Source organism: Ranitomeya variabilis, chromosome 5 (genome assembly GCF_051348905.1).
Source record: "Ranitomeya variabilis isolate aRanVar5 chromosome 5, aRanVar5.hap1, whole genome shotgun sequence".
In the NCBI taxonomy this organism is placed as follows: domain Eukaryota; kingdom Metazoa; phylum Chordata; class Amphibia; order Anura; family Dendrobatidae; genus Ranitomeya; species Ranitomeya variabilis.
Window position 1 is genome coordinate 77,576,127 of NC_135236.1, and position 20,867 is coordinate 77,596,993.

The 20,867-nt window shown below is 42.6% G+C and overlaps 1 protein-coding gene across 1 annotated transcript in view; it reads left to right on the plus strand.

Annotated features, from left to right (window-relative positions):
* LOC143774586 (patatin-like phospholipase domain-containing protein 6) overlaps positions 1-15,292 on the plus strand; it is a 110,856-nt gene extending 95,564 nt beyond the window's left edge. The window contains exons 28-35 of the mRNA XM_077262336.1: positions 1-70; positions 151-267; positions 349-497; positions 2,242-2,394; positions 12,166-12,282; positions 12,400-12,526; positions 14,075-14,136; positions 14,223-15,292. Coding sequence (XP_077118451.1) covers positions 1-70; positions 151-267; positions 349-497; positions 2,242-2,394; positions 12,166-12,282; positions 12,400-12,526; positions 14,075-14,136; positions 14,223-14,282 — 855 coding nt within the window. The 3' untranslated portion in view covers positions 14,283-15,292. The remainder of the gene's footprint in view (positions 71-150; positions 268-348; positions 498-2,241; positions 2,395-12,165; positions 12,283-12,399; positions 12,527-14,074; positions 14,137-14,222) is intronic.
* The last annotated feature ends 5,575 nt before the right edge of the window (positions 15,293-20,867 follow it).

Below are 20,867 nucleotides of genomic sequence, written 5' to 3' on the forward strand. Positions count from 1 at the left end.
GATCTGTGGTTGCCATATTTTTGTATCACAACAGATATCAGTTCTTCTTCAATGAGGGTTCACCGAGAAGGTCTGAGTTGGTTCTACCACATGCTGTGCTGTATATTTGATAGAAATAGCAAAAAAATAGATTTTGTAATCCCCCTCTAGGCATACTTTGGCGCTACATTCGAGCCACCACCTCCTACATGCCTTATCTTCCTCCTCTGTGCGACCCAGTAGATGACCACCTTTTATTGGATGGATGCTATGTCAATAATCTTCCAGGTAAGAAGCGAATTTGAGGTAAATATTAAACAGCTATCCTTCAGTTTTTAAATTTAAGTTTTTGATTTCTTCGGATCCTAGCCGATGTGGCTCGTTCTATGGGGGCACGCACAGTTCTTGCAGTGGATGTTGGCCAGCAAGAGGAATGGAATACATACAATTATGGAGACAGTCTATCAGGCTGGTGGCTTCTCTGGAATCGTATCAACCCTTGGGGAACAAAAGTGAAGGTAAATTATTATTGGGTAGCCAATAGTGGTAACATTCAAGAGGTGGCTTTTGCAAAACTATGATAACAAGAAAAGTACCACTTAAAATAAAGTATCCTACATAATCATAAAATCTAAAACCAGAAATATTCCGATCGGATAGTCTATAGGTGTTATGGACTGACCTGGGTTGGAGTAGTAGTATTGCAACCACTAGGGGCAGCACCAGCAGGTAGTGTAGTCAGGAATAGCCAGAGGTCGGTACACGGTAGCAGTTATATAGTTAAAGGATCAGCGGGTTGCGGTCAGGAATTGCCAGAGGTCGGTACATGGTACCTGCAGTATAATCTTGGATGAAGCAGCAGATGAAAGGAGAGCTTGACTAAAGGCTGGGAGCTCAATAATCTCGCATGGAAGGAAGTGTAAAGCCAAGTTTAAGTAGGGTGTTCAATCAGGAGATTACAGGGTGGATCCAATCAGGAACTCAGGATGGAGCCAATCAGGAACTCAGGGTGGAGCCAAGCAGGAACTAAGGGTGGAGCTAATCAGGAACTCAGGATGGAGCCGATCAGGAACTCTGGGTGGAACCAATCAGAAACAACACTGGTAATAGTATCTGGGTCAGCAAGGAACTGTCCAGCGAACTTAAAAGCTCATAGGGAAGAGATGCCGCCTGGTGCACAAGAGCTGCTGGGTTCGAGTCCTGACAATAGGTCTATTTGAATGGGCTATTCATAGGACCAGCCTAATGATAATTCTCGTTGCATCAGAACACAGAGCATTCAATAATCCAGAAAATATAAGGGTTAGAATAATCTAGTACCTGGTGGTGAAGGAATATATTTAGTTTTGTACTAGATTTTTCTAATAGGTCTAGGCATAGAGTTTTTGCTATTAGTGCTTTATCAATTACTTTAAAAATTACAAAATTATCAGCTTTTAGACCTATGTCTTGTGCCCATTTTGATCCTTTAGGGCGTTTTGAGTTTTTGTAAAATGTACCTGTCATTAAATATAACATTCCTAAACTGCAGATATTGTGTTATACAGGATGGTCATAGAGGTGTATTGATGTAACTCTCTGAAATGGGACATGGAGCATAAAGAGAAAAAATAAAGTTGGGCTACCTGTAAAAGTCTAAGTCAAGGGGGTGGTCCCAGACTCCTCCTGAGTCATGCCATCCTGATGTTACAATCCAGCTCCAGTGGAATCCAACACAGGTGCTAGTACAGATAAAACTGAGACCAGTCCCCTTCAGTTCACTCCGCATGCCCCAGATGCTGGGAGAGCTGCTCTGTAATGCCAGGACTACATGACTCTGGTTGGGATGAGGACCGCCCCTCTGACTATTTTCAGGTAGTATGCACTACTAGAGCCTTGCAGCACTTTACTCTACACTTTCTTTATAGTCCAGGGGACATCTTTAGAAGGTTATAACTATTATGTAATAATAGCCATGGGAGAACATACAAACTCCTTGCAGATGTTGTCCTTGGTGATATTTGAACCCAGGACTCCAGCGCTGCAAGGCTAGAGTGCTAACCACTGAGCCACCGTGCTGCCCATTTTATGATACTTAGGAAACAAATGAATAATAACAGTATTGGTGAAGCTTGTTCGTCAAGCAATTATTAAATAATGTTTTATCTTCTATTGAAGACCAAAACATGTCCGGTAGACGATAACTGGCCATTGATGACATTTTCTGGACAGAATCTAAGGCTTCGCTGTACATTGTAATGTTTCCATGTCTTATATGACTAGATCCCAGACATGGCAGAGCTGCAGTCCCGCTTGTCCTATGTCTCTTGTGTGCGGCAGCTCGAGATGGTGAAGCTCAGTGGCTACTGTGAGTATCTGTCTCCTCCGGTGCAGCGCTTCTCCACCTCAGAATTCCGTCGCTTCCAGGAAGTATATGTAAGTCGGCCACATCAAGGATCTTTATATTCACTATTATCTTCTTTGTTGTGAAAATGGATACATTAAACTACGTACATAACATTCATGTCTCCTTAAATGCCAGTCAATATAGTCTTAAAGTGAATTTAATAATGTAAACTTCATAAATTATTAAATAGACCTGATGAGTCTGGTGTACTTACCTTGGAAATCCTTTGCAGAATGGCTGTAGAATCCTAATATTAACGTGAGCATATTAAGATACCAGCTGAAGGCGGATCTGGACTCCTAAAATGTTCACTTTGAAATTAGGCAGAGAAAGTTCCCAAAAGGACTATACAGCCATGTCGACATGGATTTTCAAAGTAAGTACACCAATCACATCTGGTCTAAGAGATCTATTTTCAGATCATATTGTGAAATTTGACGAAATGTCCACTTTATAAAGTACCATAGTACAGGTATTAGTATGTTTCCTGTATAATAAATAGCAAAAGTCAAAAGTGAGACAAGGTCCAGGTTCATATTATCTTTGGACCACGCGTTTGTGGCTCCTTTGGTGCCTCTGGTTGAAGCCCTGAAAAACGGGACCGCCTAAGAAGATGCACACTGCTAGAATGGAAGGCAAGACGGAGCACAAAGTGACATTTGCTTCATTATAGTGAAGGGCTTTTTTGGGAGTTGCATCCAAAATTAATAAATCTAATAAATAGATTTCAGATGGCAAGCCTGATGGAGCCACAAATGTGTGGCCCGAATATAATGTGAACGTAGCCTAAGTCAGACATGAAAAAGTTGGATTCAGCATTACAACAGGACAGTTCAGGAGACTATTCTTAGGTTGACACTTGGGTTACCTACCGTAACCTTAACCCCAGGAATGACATACAGACTTTATTGGTCAGATATTTATCTTGAGGTTACCATGGAAGTCCACAATAAGTGGTCAAACAGTTTTTACTGCCTAGCCAGAAAAGATCTAAATCACAAAATTGACCGGTGAGTATCTGTTACAATAGGTATATCAGATGGCATCACGCCAGAGCTGGATGCTGATGGCAATGTATTGCTAAAGCAACAATATACCTTAGATTACCTGGGTTGGGCCTTGCCATTGTGGCCCATGACACAGAGGTGGACATATCATTGGTGCAACCTGGGCGCCACACAGGGGCCCAAAAGGTAAAGAGGCCCCATTTCCACCTCCAACCCAGGTGGAATTGTGTATTATGAGGAGCTGCATAGGGGCCCTCTTCTGTCTGTCCACCTGCCAATGCCGTGATGAACCTGTAAGGTGCGCAGAGCGGTAATCATAGGAGAGGGGCTGTGTTCCCACACCCTGGCACCCCACAAATAAACAGGTGTCCCAGTCCCTTAGTGTCACTCTGCATACAATGCAGTGTACTCACATTCAGGCCGCAGACCTCTGCTGCCGCCACAATCCTGGATCCATGAACAGCCGCATATAAATCAGGGAATACTTGCTTCATAACAAGCAGTTCAACTTTATTTAGCAGTTCATGTTCAATTGATGATACAGCACAGTACATTTCCGTGTTTTCTGCATGTTCAGCCAGACATATCCCTTCTCTTAATGGCTCCCTCGGCCCCTGGGATACTCTATCCTGCTCCGCAGCTCTCATGAGACTCGTCCCGTCTCCCCATCTGGCTTCCATTAGTTGGAAAGGAATAAGGCACACTTTCTAGTGTCTAGTTCTGGCCGTAGGCTCCAAACATTGCAGGGATGTCCACAGAAGACTATAGCCGACGTACTCATGCTGCCCGAATAGTGCATACTTCTCGTGCCCTCCAGCCCTCTGCTCTTGATAGCTGCTAACACTTTCTTTATTTTGCAATCTAATCTCTCACTCCAGACTCAATGAACTAACCAGGAAGTGCTCCCTTTCTTAACTGACCCTGCTCCCTCCCACATTGTGCTGGCCCCAAACATTTAACTGTATTATAACCTGTCTGCCCCAGAAGTTTGTTGCTGGAGAAACTTTACGTTTCACCTACTTAACTTCAGTCACTATCTTCTAACATTATACACTGAACTTCCTTTTTTTCAAAAAACTTTATTAACATTTTAAACATAAAACAGGTAAAAAAAAGGGGAGGGAGGAAGGGTATGGGCGAGAGGATTAGGAAAAGTGAGAAAATATCACTTTAATGGGGGACAAAACAGATAAGAAAAAGGGTGAGGGAAAAAAGAAGGGGAATAATATATAAAAATTTACAACAATGTAATGCGGTAAGGGATTGCAATCATTTATAGTATTTTCAATTTAAAAGTTAGAACAGAAAAATAAGAAACAGAGACAAGTTAAAAGTAAATTAGAAGCTAGAAACACTCTTAGGAGTCAGTCAGGCCCTGGTTTCCATCTCTTGTGATATGTTGTGTTGTTAGCTATGGCGTGGCTTTTGTCGTATGAGTTATGTAGAGACATTTTATCCAAAATATCGTTGACATACACTGAACTTCCTATACTAATATGCCCATAACGGAATATTTCCCCCTTTCTAACTTAATCCATATGTTCTATGCTTTACCTTATACTCTAAGCTTAATCCTAGACTTTCCTTACACTCAATACATGAATAACATTATACATTAATCAAAATGCATTACATTAGCTGCATCACTTAATGCCTGTAGAATTCTACGCAGATTCACATATTACATTACTCATACAATTTAATAAAACCGTTTCATGACACATATTCAAATACAGTTCTTTCAGACGTTGTCTTTAGGGGGAGAGGCGTATGACAGTTCCTGTCACACCTTTACAAACCCAGTTCCTGACACAGCCTTTCATTCTCCCATAAATAGTCTTATATGCCAGCATGTATATACAGGCCCAAGATTACACAGCTATATGCCAACACATCGATTCTTATATGAAAGTTCACTTTGTTCTATTGCACTGTGGTTCCCACTGTTGGGACTCCCTATGTGATAAAGGTAAATAATAATAATAATAATAATAATTTTTATTTATATAGCGCCAACATATTCCGCAGCGCTTTACAAATTATAGAGGGGACTTGTACAGACAATAGACATTACAGCATAACAGCATGTTCCTTATAAAAGTGCAGCTTCTAAAATAAACTCCTGCTGTCAGTACTAATCATGGGGAATTTCCTGAATTTATATCCTATAATTATTTGTAAGTCATCCTGTAATACTATTGTAGGAACTCTTAAGATTCTGGTAGCATGGGGCAATGAACAGACAGAGACGGGTTTCTTTAGTGTAAAATAGTGTATTTGTAACACAGCAAAAACACACAAACAATATATAGATAACTTGCAATGACACAAGTCCCTTAGCCATATACAGCGAAACAGAAGAGTTCTTAGGCCAAAGTCCTTGGCAAGGTGAGTGAGACGGGTGACGTGCAGATCCAAACACAGCTGGTGCAGAAAGAGTCAAATCCGGGTATGAAGTAAACACAGGGAGTCCAGAAACAAGTCCTCAGGTTAATCCCAGGTGTGGGACGAACACGGGTAAGTCCAGAAGCAAGTTCACAAGTTAATCCCAGGTGTGGGATAAACACGGGTAAGTCCAGAAACAAGTTCATAAGTTTATCTCAGTTGTGGCATAAACACGGGTAAGTCCAGAAACAAGTTCACATAAAGAATTATACTGGTGTAATTTCCAGTAGCTCCCACCGGGGGGAGTAAATAAGGATTAAGTAGCAAACACAGTCTAAGTCCAGCAGCAAAAGCCCCAAACACAGTTCCAAACAGAGTTCTTACCCGGAGGAGAGAACCAAGGGTTAAGTTCCCAAGCCAACAGACTGAGAGCGTAACTTACATAGGCAGAGAATGTCCAGAGCCACGGGTAGAAGTACAGCAGACAAGCAGCTGAGCTGATGGAGAAACCAAGCAGAATACTCCAGCAGTGAGGCTGACACCTGACCCGGGTTTTAAACAAATGAACAGGAAGTAGGGCAGACAGCAAACTCCATTTTAACAAAGGGCAAAAACATTCACAAGGTAACTTAGAAAACCCGGAATACTGACATTACTCCCCCCCTAGAAACGGCCTCAGGACGATCCTGGACCAGGTTTGCCTGGGTATCTACGATGAAATTGAGTAACCTTCAGGGGAGCATTGATGTTACTTACTGGTTCCCAAGAATCGTTTTCAGGAGAATAACCCTGCCATCTAACCAGATACTGAAGTCGATTCCTATGAAGTCTTGAATCGATAATGTCCTGTACAACAAATTGTTCTTCGCCATCAACCAACACTGGTGGAGGAGGAGGTACGATACGTCCCTGAAATGTGTTGAGAGAGACTGGTTTTAATAAAGAAACATGGAATACTGGGTGTACCTTTAGAGTTCGTGGCAGCTTCAGCCGACAAGCAACAGAGCTCACAATCCCAGTGATCTTGAATGGACCGATGAACTTCTGCCCCAGCTTCTGCGAAGGAACACCCAATTTTAGATTCTTGGTAGACAACCAAACCGAGTCTCCTACCTTATACATGGGTGCCGGTTTCCGGAATCTATCAGCCGACTTCTTGTAACGCTCCTGTGCTGCGATCAGGGAGTCTTTCAAAACTTCAAGATTACGTTGCAACACTGCCACTCTGTCTTGAACTGCTGGTACCGAAGTAGCAACCGGAGACCTAGGCAAAATATTTGGATGATATCCCAAATTGGCGAAAAAAGGCGTTACCTTCGTGGAACTGCTCTGTGAGTTGTTATACGAGAATTCCGCTAACGGAAGAAGCTTCAGCCAATCATCCTGCAAATGACTGACGTAACAGCGTAGATATTGCTCCAAGGTTTGATTGGTTCGTTCGGTTTGCCCATTGGTCTGAGGATGGTATGCAGAAGACAAGCAAACATTAATGTGGAGTGCAGAACAAAATCCTTTCCAAAACCTAGAGGTAAATTGTATTCCCCGGTCAGAGATGATCTCATCTGGTACCCCATGCAGCCGGAAAACATTCTGGATAACCAGATCCACTGTCTCTGTGGCTGAGGGAAGACCACTGCAAGGAATAAAATGAGCAGCCTTTGTTAGACGGTCCACTACCACCAGAATAGTATTCTTACCGCCGGAGGTGGGTAACTCCACAATAAAGTCCATCGAAATAGACCCCCAAGGACGAGATGGTACGGGTAGTGGCTTAAGAAGGCCAGTAGGTGAAACACGAGGAACTTTGTACCGGGCACAAACCTCACAAGAGCGGACATAGTCATTCACATCCTTCAAACAGGTAGGCCACCAGAAAAAACGGGTTAAAAATTCCTGCGTCTTCTGTACCCCCCGATGACCAGCCAATACGGAGTCATGGACCAATTTGAGAATTCGAAGTCTCACAGCCTCAGGGACATAAATACAGCGATCTCTAAGCCATACACCATTCTGTAAGACAAGATTCACATTGTCAGGTGGGGTAGCAAGAAATACGTCACCATCATAGGCCAGCTTGATCTCCTCCCACAGGTCCCGGTCCTGGAGCACTCCTATGAAGTTGGCATCCGACAAGATGGTCTTAGACGGGGTCCCAGGCACGGAGTCCATCGTGTGGATTCGGGATAGCGCATCGGCTTTCCCATTACGTGAACCTGGGCGGTACGAGATGACAAAATCAAACTGGTTTAGGAACAAACTCCACCTAGCTTGTCGAGGAGAGAGACATCTGGCGGACTTGAGGAATTCCAGATTACGGTGGTCTGTGAGCACCACTACCTGTTGAGTTGCTCCCTGCAAATGGTGTCTCCATTCCTTAAAAGCGGAAATGATTGCCAACAGTTCTTTATCTGCAATATCATAGTTCAGTTCAGCAGATGATAACCTGCGAGAAAAGAAGGCACACGGGTGCAGCAAACCTTTATCTCCGGTTCGTTGTGAGAGGATTGCTCCCAGTGCACAGTCAGAAGCGTCCACCTCCACGACAAAAGGCAGTGCAGGGTCCGGGTGTGTCAATATCGGAGCCGTGGTAAAACAAACCTTTAAGCGATCAAAGGCTTCCTGGGCTTGCGAAGACCATACAAACTTCCTCCCCTTCTTAGTAAGGAGAGTGATGGGACGGACAATTTCCGAAAAATTCCGGATGAAACGTCTATAAAAGTTAGCAAAGCCAATGAATCTTTGTACCTCTTTGACGTTTCCTGGTACCGGCCAATCTATGATCGCCTGGATCTTGCTGGACTCCATATTCAATCCCTGGGGAGAAATAACATAGCCTAAAAATTGAATTTTGGAGCAATGAAATTCACACTTTTCAAGTTTGATATACAGATGGTTGTCTCTCAAACGTCTGAGCACGGTCTTGACATGTTCCTGGTGTTCCTGTAGGGAATCAGAGAAAATCAAGATGTCATCCAGGTAAATGACTACATAATGATCCAGTAAATCCCTGAAAATATCGTTGGCCAAGTGTTGGAAAGCAGCAGGAGCATTACAGAGTCCGAATGGCATCACTAGATATTCAAAATGTCCATACCGACATCTGAAAGCTGTTTTCCATTCATCTCCGGGACGTATACGGAGTAAATTATATGCTCCGCGAAGATCTAGTTTGGTGAATATTTTAGCTTGGCGAACTCTCTCCAACAATTCAGGAATTAACGGCAACGGGTACCTGTTACGGATGGTTACCTTGTTTAGCTCCCGATAGTCAATACACGGTCTTAGAGTGCCATCTTTTTTCTTTACAAAGAATATGGGAGCGCCCGCTGGTGAAGAAGATGGTCGGATAAACCCCTTGGCTAAATTCTCGTCTATATACTCCCGTAAAGTCTTTAATTCTGGAGCTGCCAACGGGTAAACATGGCCGAAAGGAATCGCTGCCCCGGGAAGCAGCTCTATGGGGCAGTCATATGGTCTGTGTGGAGGGAGTTGATCTGCCTTCCTCTTGTCACAAATGTCTGAAAATTCCTGGTAAACCAGAGGGAGAGTAGATACCTGTTTCGTTTCCTCCAAATTCTGGGTAACTGGAGCCATTACCTGTGGACTGATGGTAGAGCTACACTTCGGAAGGAAGGATATCTCCTTAGTTTCCCAATTGATATTTGGGTTCTGTGACCGTAACCAGGGAATTCCTAGAATTACAGGAAAATGAGGAGAAGATATTAGCATAAATGATAGGGTTTCCAGATGGTCTGGTTCCATCTTACACTTCAGAAGCACCGTCTCCCGGTCTACTGGCCCAGAAACTAACGGAGAACCATCCACCGTTTCCATGGTGACTGGTGAGGCTCTTAGCTGTGTCTTAATACCATGTTCCCTGGCAAAAGAAGAATCCATGAAATTTCCACCTGCTCCAGAATCTATCATAGCAGAACTTGTTATCCACTGTCCCTCCCACAGAATCTGAATAGGAAGAGAACAATGTGAGTATTTCTCCCCTTGATCCTTAGGGGAAGTTGACATCACTGTTAGGGGAACCACAGCATCTAGATGTAAACTGGTCTCCGAAACTTCTGACTCAGTGTCCGTATTGTCATAATCCCCTACTGCCGCCAATACCTTGTTAGGTCGCCTGGGACATTTAGGACAATTAATAAGAAAATGATCTGATTGGCCACAGTAAAAACATAAGCGTTCTCGAAAGCGATATTCACGGCGTTCATTACTTTCACGTTTCTGTAGTGAGTCCACTTGCATCGGCACCTCCTCAGCTTCCCGCGGGTTCTTACTGGTAGTTTCCCTAGACGGAAGAGTAAAATTAGTAATGCGATTTACCGCTGCCCATTTCTCCTGTCTGCGTTCAGTTAGGCGGATATCAATACGCACACAGTGTTGTAAGAATAACTCATACTCCTGTGGAGATTCTGAGCGAGCTAGCTCATCCTTGATTGTACTGGACAACCCTTTCCTGAAAATTGGTAACAAAGCATTTTCATCCCAGTTGGTATCCACTACTAACCTCTTAAATTCCGTAATATACTCTATGACTGAACGTTTCCCCTGGCGTAAGGAAAGCAAGGATTTTTCAGCGGAGGCACGGCGGTTGGGATCATCAAACATTTGCGCCATAGCTGCCAGAAAATCATCCAAATTATTTAGACGGACATCGCGACTTTCTACCATAGGATTTGCCCAAGCCAGTGCCCGTGATGTCAACAACATAATAATACATAGTACTTTCGATCTATCAGACTGATAGTAGGAGGCATGTACATCAAAAAATAATATACATTGATTTACAAACCCACGGAATTGACTTCGGTCACCATTAAACCGAAAAGGAGGCAATTTAGGCATACTGGTAGGTGGTGTATGCTGAACAGGTGGTGTATGCTGAGCAGGTGGTGTAACCTGGGCGTCTATCAAGGTACGTAAATCTTGGAGAGCCTGACCAAACACCTGCGCATTGTGGTTAGCCCGGGAGTCCATGTCTCTAATTTTACTTTGTACAGCCGCCACCTCCTGCTGCAAGGAGTTAATCATAGCAAACATCTTGTCTACCCGTGTCTCTGTCATTGCCCCAGCAGAATCTTTTTTTAGGCTGGAGTATCCTGTAATACTATTGTAGGAACTCTTAAGATTCTGGTAGCATGGGGCAATGAACAGACAGAGACGGGTTTCTTTAGTGTAAAATAGTGTATTTGTAACACAGCAAAAACACACAAACAATATATAGATAACTTGCAATGACACAAGTCCCTTAGCCATATACAGCGAAACAGAAGAGTTCTTAGGCCAAAGTCCTTGGCAAGGTGAGTGAGACGGGTGACGTGCAGATCCAAACACAGCTGGTGCAGAAAGAGTCAAATCCGGGTATGAAGTAAACACAGGGAGTCCAGAAACAAGTCCTCAGGTTAATCCCAGGTGTGGGACGAACACGGGTAAGTCCAGAAGCAAGTTCACAAGTTAATCCCAGGTGTGGGATAAACACGGGTAAGTCCAGAAACAAGTTCATAAGTTTATCTCAGTTGTGGCATAAACACGGGTAAGTCCAGAAACAAGTTCACATAAAGAATTATACTGGTGTAATTTCCAGTAGCTCCCACCGGGGGGAGTAAATAAGGATTAAGTAGCAAACACAGTCTAAGTCCAGCAGCAAAAGCCCCAAACACAGTTCCAAACAGAGTTCTTACCCGGAGGAGAGAACCAAGGGTTAAGTTCCCAAGCCAACAGACTGAGAGCGTAACTTACATAGGCAGAGAATGTCCAGAGCCACGGGTAGAAGTACAGCAGACAAGCAGCTGAGCTGATGGAGAAACCAAGCAGAATACTCCAGCAGTGAGGCTGACACCTGACCCGGGTTTTAAACAAATGAACAGGAAGTAGGGCAGACAGCAAACTCCATTTTAACAAAGGGCAAAAACATTCACAAGGTAACTTAGAAAACCCGGAATACTGACACATCCCTTATCTTCATACAGGGTCAGACTGGCCCACAGAAGAAAAGGAGAATGCTCCGGTGGGCCCTTGTGCAGAAATGAGCCACAGCCAGGGCCGGACTGGCCATCTGGCAATTCTGGCAAATGCCAGATGGGCTGCTCCAGTCGTGGCCGCATTGTCTGCTATGCTGTTAACAGTATCAGGGGAGAGGAACATGGGCCTATGTGCTTTCAAATGCCAGGACTAAATGTCGCTCCCAGTCGTTTCCTGGCCACCACCCTCTTATATGAGTATTGCTATAGAAATTTGTGAATGAGGATAAATTCATATTTGCATGTAGCTGAAAAGTGGGGCCCTGGAGCTAATGTTACTGGTGGGTCCTTGGCACGCCATTCCGACACTGTCTTCATATCACATTTCTTATATCTTCATCTGTCCTTAATGTCTCATCTATTATGTAATATGCAGGATATTGGATACGACTACGGGAAGCTTATATTTACAGAGTGGCATCGAGGAGACGTCATTGTCAAGATGCTGCAAGACCACAGCGCCCCTGACTTAGATGACCGTCAGGAGGGTGGTGTAAGTGGGACATCACTAATTAATATCGCACAGTACCTGCTAATTAGCTATATCCTCTAACTATGTGTTACAGTATAGCCTTGTGATGCCTCACATGGTTTCTCTCCCCATGTATAGGTCGGCACGGTCCCAGGTTTTACCGATCTGGCTGAAATTGTGTCTCGCATTGAACCTACCAGCAGCCGATACATTCACCAAGAACAGCAAATGTCAGATGATCGAGACTATGTTAGACATTACGCAGGTACCCGTGCAAATATATATATAAAGATATGTGAGAAATATGCAGTATTCTCGTATGTCTCTCCCGACTCGATTCTTTGTCATACAACTTTTGATACTGAGATTTAGGCCTCACACAGACGTACGATTTTTCCATGTACAAGAAAAATGGAAAGATTATTCTGATCAGAGTGTGGTCCAATTGTCATCAGATTTTCTCATAAGTAGAGAAATAAAAAAAAAAATTCTCCACGTTCTCCATGATGACAGTCCATGAAAATCGAACCGTGCTCTTATGTCATCCAAGTGCAGTCAGATTTTTTTCACTGACCCATTGACTTGCATTCCCGAATTTCATCAGACCTTCAGATCAAAATCGGACAGGCCTCCACAATTTTCGATCACGGACATGTAAATGGCCCCATAGACTATCACAGTGCTATCCCTGAAAATCATGGCTAGCACTCGTATGCAAAAGTCGGACATCTGAATGAGACCTTATGCTGCTGTTTGCAGAGGATTTGCACTGAAGAACTGCTTTAGTTGGCCTTGTATGACTGACATAGACTTTGCAGTATAAAGCATTCAAAATGGACTTGTTCTGACGCTATATGCCGATAATTTTTAAATACTGGCCGTAGTTCATGCAAAGTGTTGGCCAGGAGTGCTGCTCCCCAATATTTTTTTTATGGTAGCCATAGCTCATGCAAAGTAAAAGCCAGGAATACTGCACCCCCAAGAGTAAGGGAAACCCTAGTCTAAGGCTCAATCAGAATTTTGGGTAGTAAACGGTTAACTTTGAAGTGAAGCGCCTTGGGTAGGAAATTAAGGATATAGGGATACAACATCTTTAAGATGCCGGTGGACTTGCCGAGATTTTTAAGGCATGACTCTTCAGGAGAGCGCTGGCGGTCTTTTTCCTGAAACGCGTTCTCCGGCGTCTTTTCAATCTTTTCAGTGACCTGAGGCCATGTGCACACATTGAGTATTTGGTGAGTTTTTTACGTCAGTATTTGTAAGCCAAAACCAGGAGTGGGTGATAAATACAGAAGTGGTGACGTGTTTCTATTATACATTTCCTCTGATTGTTCCACGGTTTTGGCTTACAAATACTGATGTACAAAAAAATTAACCAAATACTCAATGTGTACACGTGGCATAAAGGAGCTTAAGGGCCCCTCTGCTTCATATCATGATCTTATAAATGGCACATAGCAGGTGGGAGACTTTTCCAAATTCTCATCTTTGGGTGACACTTCCGAGACCACTGAACTCTTAGATCAAAAGTGATTAGGTGACTTATAATGGATCTATTCTTTGAGAAGACCTCCCCACACTTCAGGGGGTGGTCATTATAAAGATGTTTTCACTAGGCTACTTTCCCACAATGAGCTTATGGTGGGTTTTTGATGTTGCAGATTTTATGAACCTATTAGGTAAAATATGTTGGCGCAAAAAACACACCAAAAACTCAATGTGGGAACGTAGCCTAAAATATTTAGTTTAAGTAATGATGTAAGAAATCTTATTTTGGTTGAACTTTCCATAAAATGCATCTTTATTTTGTTAGAGGAATGTCTGCTAAGCGGAGACCAACCTGATACCAAGTACAGAAGTGACGCCTGTGAGACAGTAAGTGTTTTTATGTTTATCTACAAATTTGGGGCACGTTGTTACCAAATTTTCACCGATTGACTCTTTTTTTTTTTACATATCAGGATGAAGAGAAGTCATTAAAGATTAAACAAGTTTTTGGATCTGGTCTTCCGCATTGTTAGAGTGGCCCTCACTCTGATTTAGAAGTTTTTGGGTTTCAGAGTACTGCTGGGGAGAATAAGAAATGCCCTACTGGATGATTTCTAATTGTCTTTGACAATTGTTAGGAGTGTTTCTTTATTTATCGGCTTCATGAATGTAGGTGTTCTGTACATAAATTTAGGCATTTCTTACATAATACCAAATGACAACAATTTACAGCTGCATAATAATTAGAAAAAGACACCACCCAGCGTAGTAGCACCCCTCATCAGTTTTTTGTTCTAGTTCTTTCATGAGAAGTGCCACACCCTGAAGGCTTATTCAGACGTTCCTGCCAATCGGCCTGAGTATGCACTGGACGTGGGTGTCCACCCCTGAGGGTTACAACCTCATTGAAATAGATGAAGATGTCGTGCTCCGGTTGGGAGACCCACGGCCAGTCCGTGCATTGTGGTCAAAGATCGGATCGAAATCCATGGACATCTGCAAAAGGCCTTTCTGTGAGGCTTGGCAGACCTGATGCCTTCCTTACTCTAACTTTATCAAGTATGGATACATTTTTTGTTGTAATGTCATCTCAGTTTAGTAGTTTTCCTAACTTTTCCAAGTTGCAATCTCCCCCATTTTCCAAATATGAGATTGCGGGCAACCAATCACATTGCAGCTTTAATTTTTCTAGAATAGTTTGAAATATGAAAGATAAGCTCTAATTGGTTGTTATGGGCCGCCAGACCAGATTTTCGGTTTTGTTTTTATAAATTATACCAAATATGTTTTCTTTCTTTAGTTACAAACAATTTCCAACACTGTCTATGAGTAATTTTGTGAGTTATTGTTCCTCATTTACTTTTCTAATTAAAATTGTGCCAAATTTGTGACATTTCTCTTTTTGCTCCAAAAGTGTCCATGGTTAATCTTTAAATGTACTTTTATCCACCAGAGGCATGTCTCTATTAATAACTTTGTTACTGTCTAGAATTTGCTAATATTAATATTATTGGCACGTTAATGACCGGGCCAATTTTTACAATTCTGACCACTCACTTTGTGAGGTAATAACTCTGGAACGCATCAACAGATCTTGGGGATTCTGAGAATGTTTTTTCATGACATATAGTACTTCACATTAGTTGTAAAATTTCTTTGATATTATTTGTGTTTATTTGTGCAAAACATAGAAATTTGGAGAAAATTTGGAACATTTTGCAATTTTCAAACTTTTTTTTATGCCCTTAAAACAGAGAAATATGACACAAAATAGTAAATAATTAACATTTCCCACATATCTGCTTGTCAGCACAATTTTGGAAGCAAAAATTTTTTTTGTTAGGAAGTTATAAGGGTTAAAAGTTGACCAGCGATTTCTCATTTTTACAACAACATTTCCAAACCATTTTTTTTAGGGACCACCTCACATTTGAAGTCACTTTGAGAGGTCTATATAGCAGAAAATGCCCAAAAGTGACACCATTCTAAAACTTGCACTCCTCAAGCTGATCAAAACCACATTCAAGAAGTTTATTGACCCTTCAGGTGTTTCACAGGAGCAGAAGCAACGTGGAAGGAAAAAAATGAACATTTAACTTTTTAGTCACAAAAATTATCTTTTAGCAACAATTTTTTATTTTCACAAGGGTAAAAGGAGAAAATGAACAGATAAAGTTGTTTTGCAATTTCTTCTGAGTATGCCAATACCCCATATGTTGGGGAAAAACACTGTTTGGATTTTTTCAAACCAAAATTGACTGGAATTGAGATGGGACGCCATGTCGTTTTTGGAGAGCCCCTGATGTGCCTAAACAGTGGAAACCCCCACAAGTGACACCATTTTTGGAAACTAGACCCCCTAAGGAACTTATCTAGATGTTTGGCGAGCACTTTGAACCCCCAAGTATTTCACTAAAGTTTATAATGCCCAGGCGTGAAAATAAAAAATCATATTTTTTTCCACGTGAATACTTTTCTGCCCAATGATGACAGAAGTATTCTAGGAGTGATACCTTTATTGGCTAACCAGAAAATAATATGTTTGCAAGCTTCCAGAGCACAGTGGCTCCTTCTTCAGGCAAGATTTTTTGTAATCTTGCCTGAAGAAGGAGCCACTGTGCTCTGAAAGCTTGCAACCATATTATTTTCTGGTTAGCCAATAAAGGTATTCCTCCTAGAATACTTCTGTCGTCATTGGGCAGAAGAGTATTCACATCGATTTTTCTGGCTAACACGGTACCACAATACAATTTGTTATTGTACATCATATTTTTTCCACAAACATGATCGTTTAGTCCCCAATTTTTTATTTTCCCAAGGTTAACAAGAGAAATTGGAAGTTATTGTCCAATTTGTCCTGAATACGCTAATACCCCACATGTGGGGAGGAACCACTGTTTGGGCGCACGGCAGGGCTCGGAAGGGAAGGAGCGCCGTTTGACTTTTTCAAACTAAAATTGGCTGGAATTGAGATTGGATGCCATGTCACATTTGGAGAGCCGCTGTTGCGCCTAAACAGTGGAAACCCCCCACAAGTGACCCCATTTTGGAAACTAGACCCCTAAGGAACTTATCTAGATGTGTGGTGAGCACTTTGAACCCCCAAGTGTTTCACTAAAGTTTATAACGCCCGGGCGTGAAAATAAAAAATCATATTTTTTCCATAAACATGATCATTTATTCCCCCATTTTTTATTTTTCGAAGGGAAACAGGACAAATTGGACCCCAAAAGTTTTTCTCCAATTTGTCCTTAGTACGCTAATACCCCATATGTGGGAGGGAACCACTGTTTGGGCACACGTCGGGGCTTGGAAGGGAAGTAGTGATGTTTTGAAATGCAGACTTTGATGGAATGGTCTGCAGGCATCATGTTCCATTCGCAGAGCCCCTGATGTACCTAAACAGTAGAAACCCCCCACAAGTGACCCCATTTTGGAAACTAGACCCCATAAGGAACATATCTAGATGTGTGGTGAGAACTTTGAACCCCCAAGTGTTTCACTATTGTTTATAATGCCCAGGCATGGAAATAAGAAATCCTATTTTTTCCCCCACAAAACTGAACTTTTAGTCCCCAATTTTTAATTTTCCCAAGGGTAACAGGAGAAATTGGACCCCAAAAGTTGTTGTCCAATTTGTCCTGAGTATGCAGGTACCTCATATGTGAGAAAAAATACTGTTTGGGCGCATATCGGGGCTCGGAAGGGAAGTAGTGACGTTTTGGAATGCAGACTTTGATGGAATGGTCTGCGGGCATCATGTTCCATTTGCAGAGCCCCTGATTTGCCTAAACAGTAAAAAACCCACAAGTGACATCATTTTGGAAACTAGACCCCCAAGGAACTTATCTAGATGTGCCCCCTTTTTGGAACTAATCTACTGTTTCCTATATATCTAAGTAAATTAGTAGTGTATGGAGGTGTGGTACAGTTTGAAGCAATCTCTCATACACAGACCCGGTTTTTCGTGGCAGGTGTCGCATTGATAAATGGTGTCCTTGCGTATTCCCCTTTTGTAACACACTTGGCTCCTTTTTTGCAACTTACCTATTTTTCCAGTTTGCGGGACCTCTCCCGGAAATGCTGACCTGGTACGATACGAGCACCTTCAGTTCCGGAAGTACTGAGGCCCGCTCCTTCCTGAGTGTCAAATATCAGGGCCATAACCACTATCTCCTGTAACTGAAGGTACAACGTATCGGTGTGGCATGCACATCGTGACAGCAGGAAAGCGTTGAGCATTGCCATTTGTACGATGTGCACAGCCAGCTTTGTACCACACCCTGACCTTTCTCAAAGCACTGTACGGTTGGAGGAGTTGATCGGAGAGATCAAACCCCCCATGTTTTTGTTGTACCTCAGTACACAGTCTGTTTTGCTGACCTGTGTTGAGATACCTACACAGGTCAGCAAAGGAAACAAAAAGGAAACAGAGAAGCACATTGCTAAGGAGAGTAAATATAATCCCAAACTGTTCTTCAACTATATCAATAGTTAAAGAATTATAAGTGAAAGTGTAGGCCCCTTAAAAAATTGTGAGGAAAGAATGGTTGTAGATGACGAGGAAAAGGCTAATATATTAAACACCTTCTTCTCCACGGTATTCACGGTGGAATATGAAATGCTAGGTGAAATGCCGAGAGACAAAGAAAACTCTATATTTAGGGTCACCAATCTAACCCAAGAAGAGGTGAAAAACCGGCTAAATAAGATTAAAATAGATAAATCCCTGGGTCCGGATGGCATACACCCACTAGTACTAAGAGAACTAAGTAATGTAATAGACAAATCATTATTTCTTATATTTAAGGACTCTATAGCGATGTGGCGGCCTGTTCCACAGGACTGGCGCACAGCAAATGTTGTACCAATATTCAAAAAGGGCTCTAGGAGTGAAGCTGGAAATTATAGGAAAGTAAGTCTAACCTCTATTGTTGGTAAAATATTTGAAGGGTTTCTGAGGGATGTTATTCTGGATTATCTCAATGAGAATAACTGTTTAACTCCATATCAGCATGGGTTTATAAGGAATCGCTCCTGTCAAACCAATCTAATCAGTTTTTATGAAGAGGTAAGCTATAGACTGGACCCAGGTCAGTCATTGGACGTGGTATATCTTGATTTTTACAAAGCGTTTCGTGACACACAAGAGGTTTGTACACAAAATGAGAATGCTTGGTCTGGGGGAAAATGTGTGTAAATGGGTAAGTAACTGGCTTAGTGATAGAAAGCAGAGGGTGGTAATAAATGGTATATTCTCTAACTGGGTCACTGTGACCAGTGGGGTACCGCAGGGGTCGGTGTTGGGACCTATTCTCTTCAACATATTTATTAACATTATGGTAGAAGGTTTACACAGTAAAATATCGATATTTGCAGACGAAACAAAACTATGTAAAGCAGTCAATATAAGAGAAGATAGTATTCTGCTACAGATGGATCTGGATAAGTTGGAAACTTGGGCCCAGAGGTGGCAGATGCGGTTTAACAATGATAAATGTAAGGTTATACACATGGGAAGAAGGAATCAATATCACCATTACACACTGAACGGGAAATCACTGGGTAAATCTGACATGGAGAAGGACTTGGGGATCCAAGTTACTGATAAACTTACCAAGCTGCCAAGGCAAACAGGATCATGCGGTGCATTAAAAGAGGTCTGGATACACATGATGAGTGCATTATACTGCCTCTGTACAAATCCCTGGTTAGACCGCACATGGAGTACTGTGTACAGTTTTGGGCACCGGTGCTCAGGAAGGATACAATGGAACTAGAGTGAGTACAAAGGAGGGCAACAAAATTAATAAAGGGGATGAGGGAACTACAATACCCAGAGAGATTAGCAAAATTAGTATTATTTAGTCTAGAATAAAGACGACTGAGGGGGCGATCTACTAACCATGTGAGTCACCCGCCAGTGCCTAGGGGATACTCGGTACTGGGTCCGGTACTTAAAGGGGATATGTCACGGTGGCGGTGACCCGGTCTGTGGCCCTGGGTGCGAGTTCAGAGTCCCCTCTACCAGGTGGAGTTAGGAGCCTTCCGGCTAACAGTGTCTGCGCTCTGTAGGGAGGTAGCCCAGTCACAGCTGTCCTTCCCAGTTCTTACTCTCCTGCTCTCCACTTCTCCTACACGCTCTCTACAAATCCGTTCATCTTTCTCTTGCTCTTTCCCTAGGAGCTTCAGCACTTCTCGTGGCTGCATGGCCCCTCTGCTTCCTTCTCCTCTGTCTCTCTGACAGGAACTCACTCTCAGACTGGCTGTGCTCTGTCTCTCTGACAGACTGACTGTCCCTCCAGACCAGAATATATATCTAGGGGAGCCACCCTCAAGCTGGATCAGAGCTCCCCCTTCTGGCTTGGAGTGTGAACATGTTGTATGCTTGTATGTACCTAATAGAGAAGATCATCTCTTGCTTCCAAGCGTGACATCAATTTCCCCATGAGGAAAGCAATGGCACTGTAACAACCAGGAACCTGGACTGTTACACTCCCCCCCATTAAATCTAGTACTCCTGGTCTGGGAAAAGGAAACAACAGTACAGGTTAGATTATGCAAAATATTTTTAGACATGCATGTCAACAGGTTAAACAACTTAAGCTCCCCTTTATGGGAGGTACGGTTCTTAAAACTTTGCATAACATATTTACAAAAATGCAGACATTTGAAAAGTGCAAACATGAAATTTGCAAGCATTTCAACAGAGGGTGTCCTTGTGCACCAATAACAACAATGATGTGGGGGATCCGTCATAAACCCTCAACATTGGCTTGGGCGGGCTACAAGGCATAACAACCAGACCTGGTCTTCAGCCACCCCAGATGGTTTTTCTTTGGTCTGTAAAACAACAGGGTAAACAGGGTCCTGCACGCGCTGCCGGCGCGTGGTAAAATCAATAAGGGGCACCTTAAGAGGTGCCAACTATTTACAAGGGAAAGTTCTCAGGTAAGCACTGTTCATTACCCTACTGTCTCTTTAAACTGTAAGAAACATCAACAAACATCAAAACATTTTCAAAGCAGGTAAATGTCTCTTTACTTTCTTTTCCAGGGTAGATCCTGGTGTCCACTGACTGGGGATGTTCTTTGGTACACATCACAACTGGTGACTCA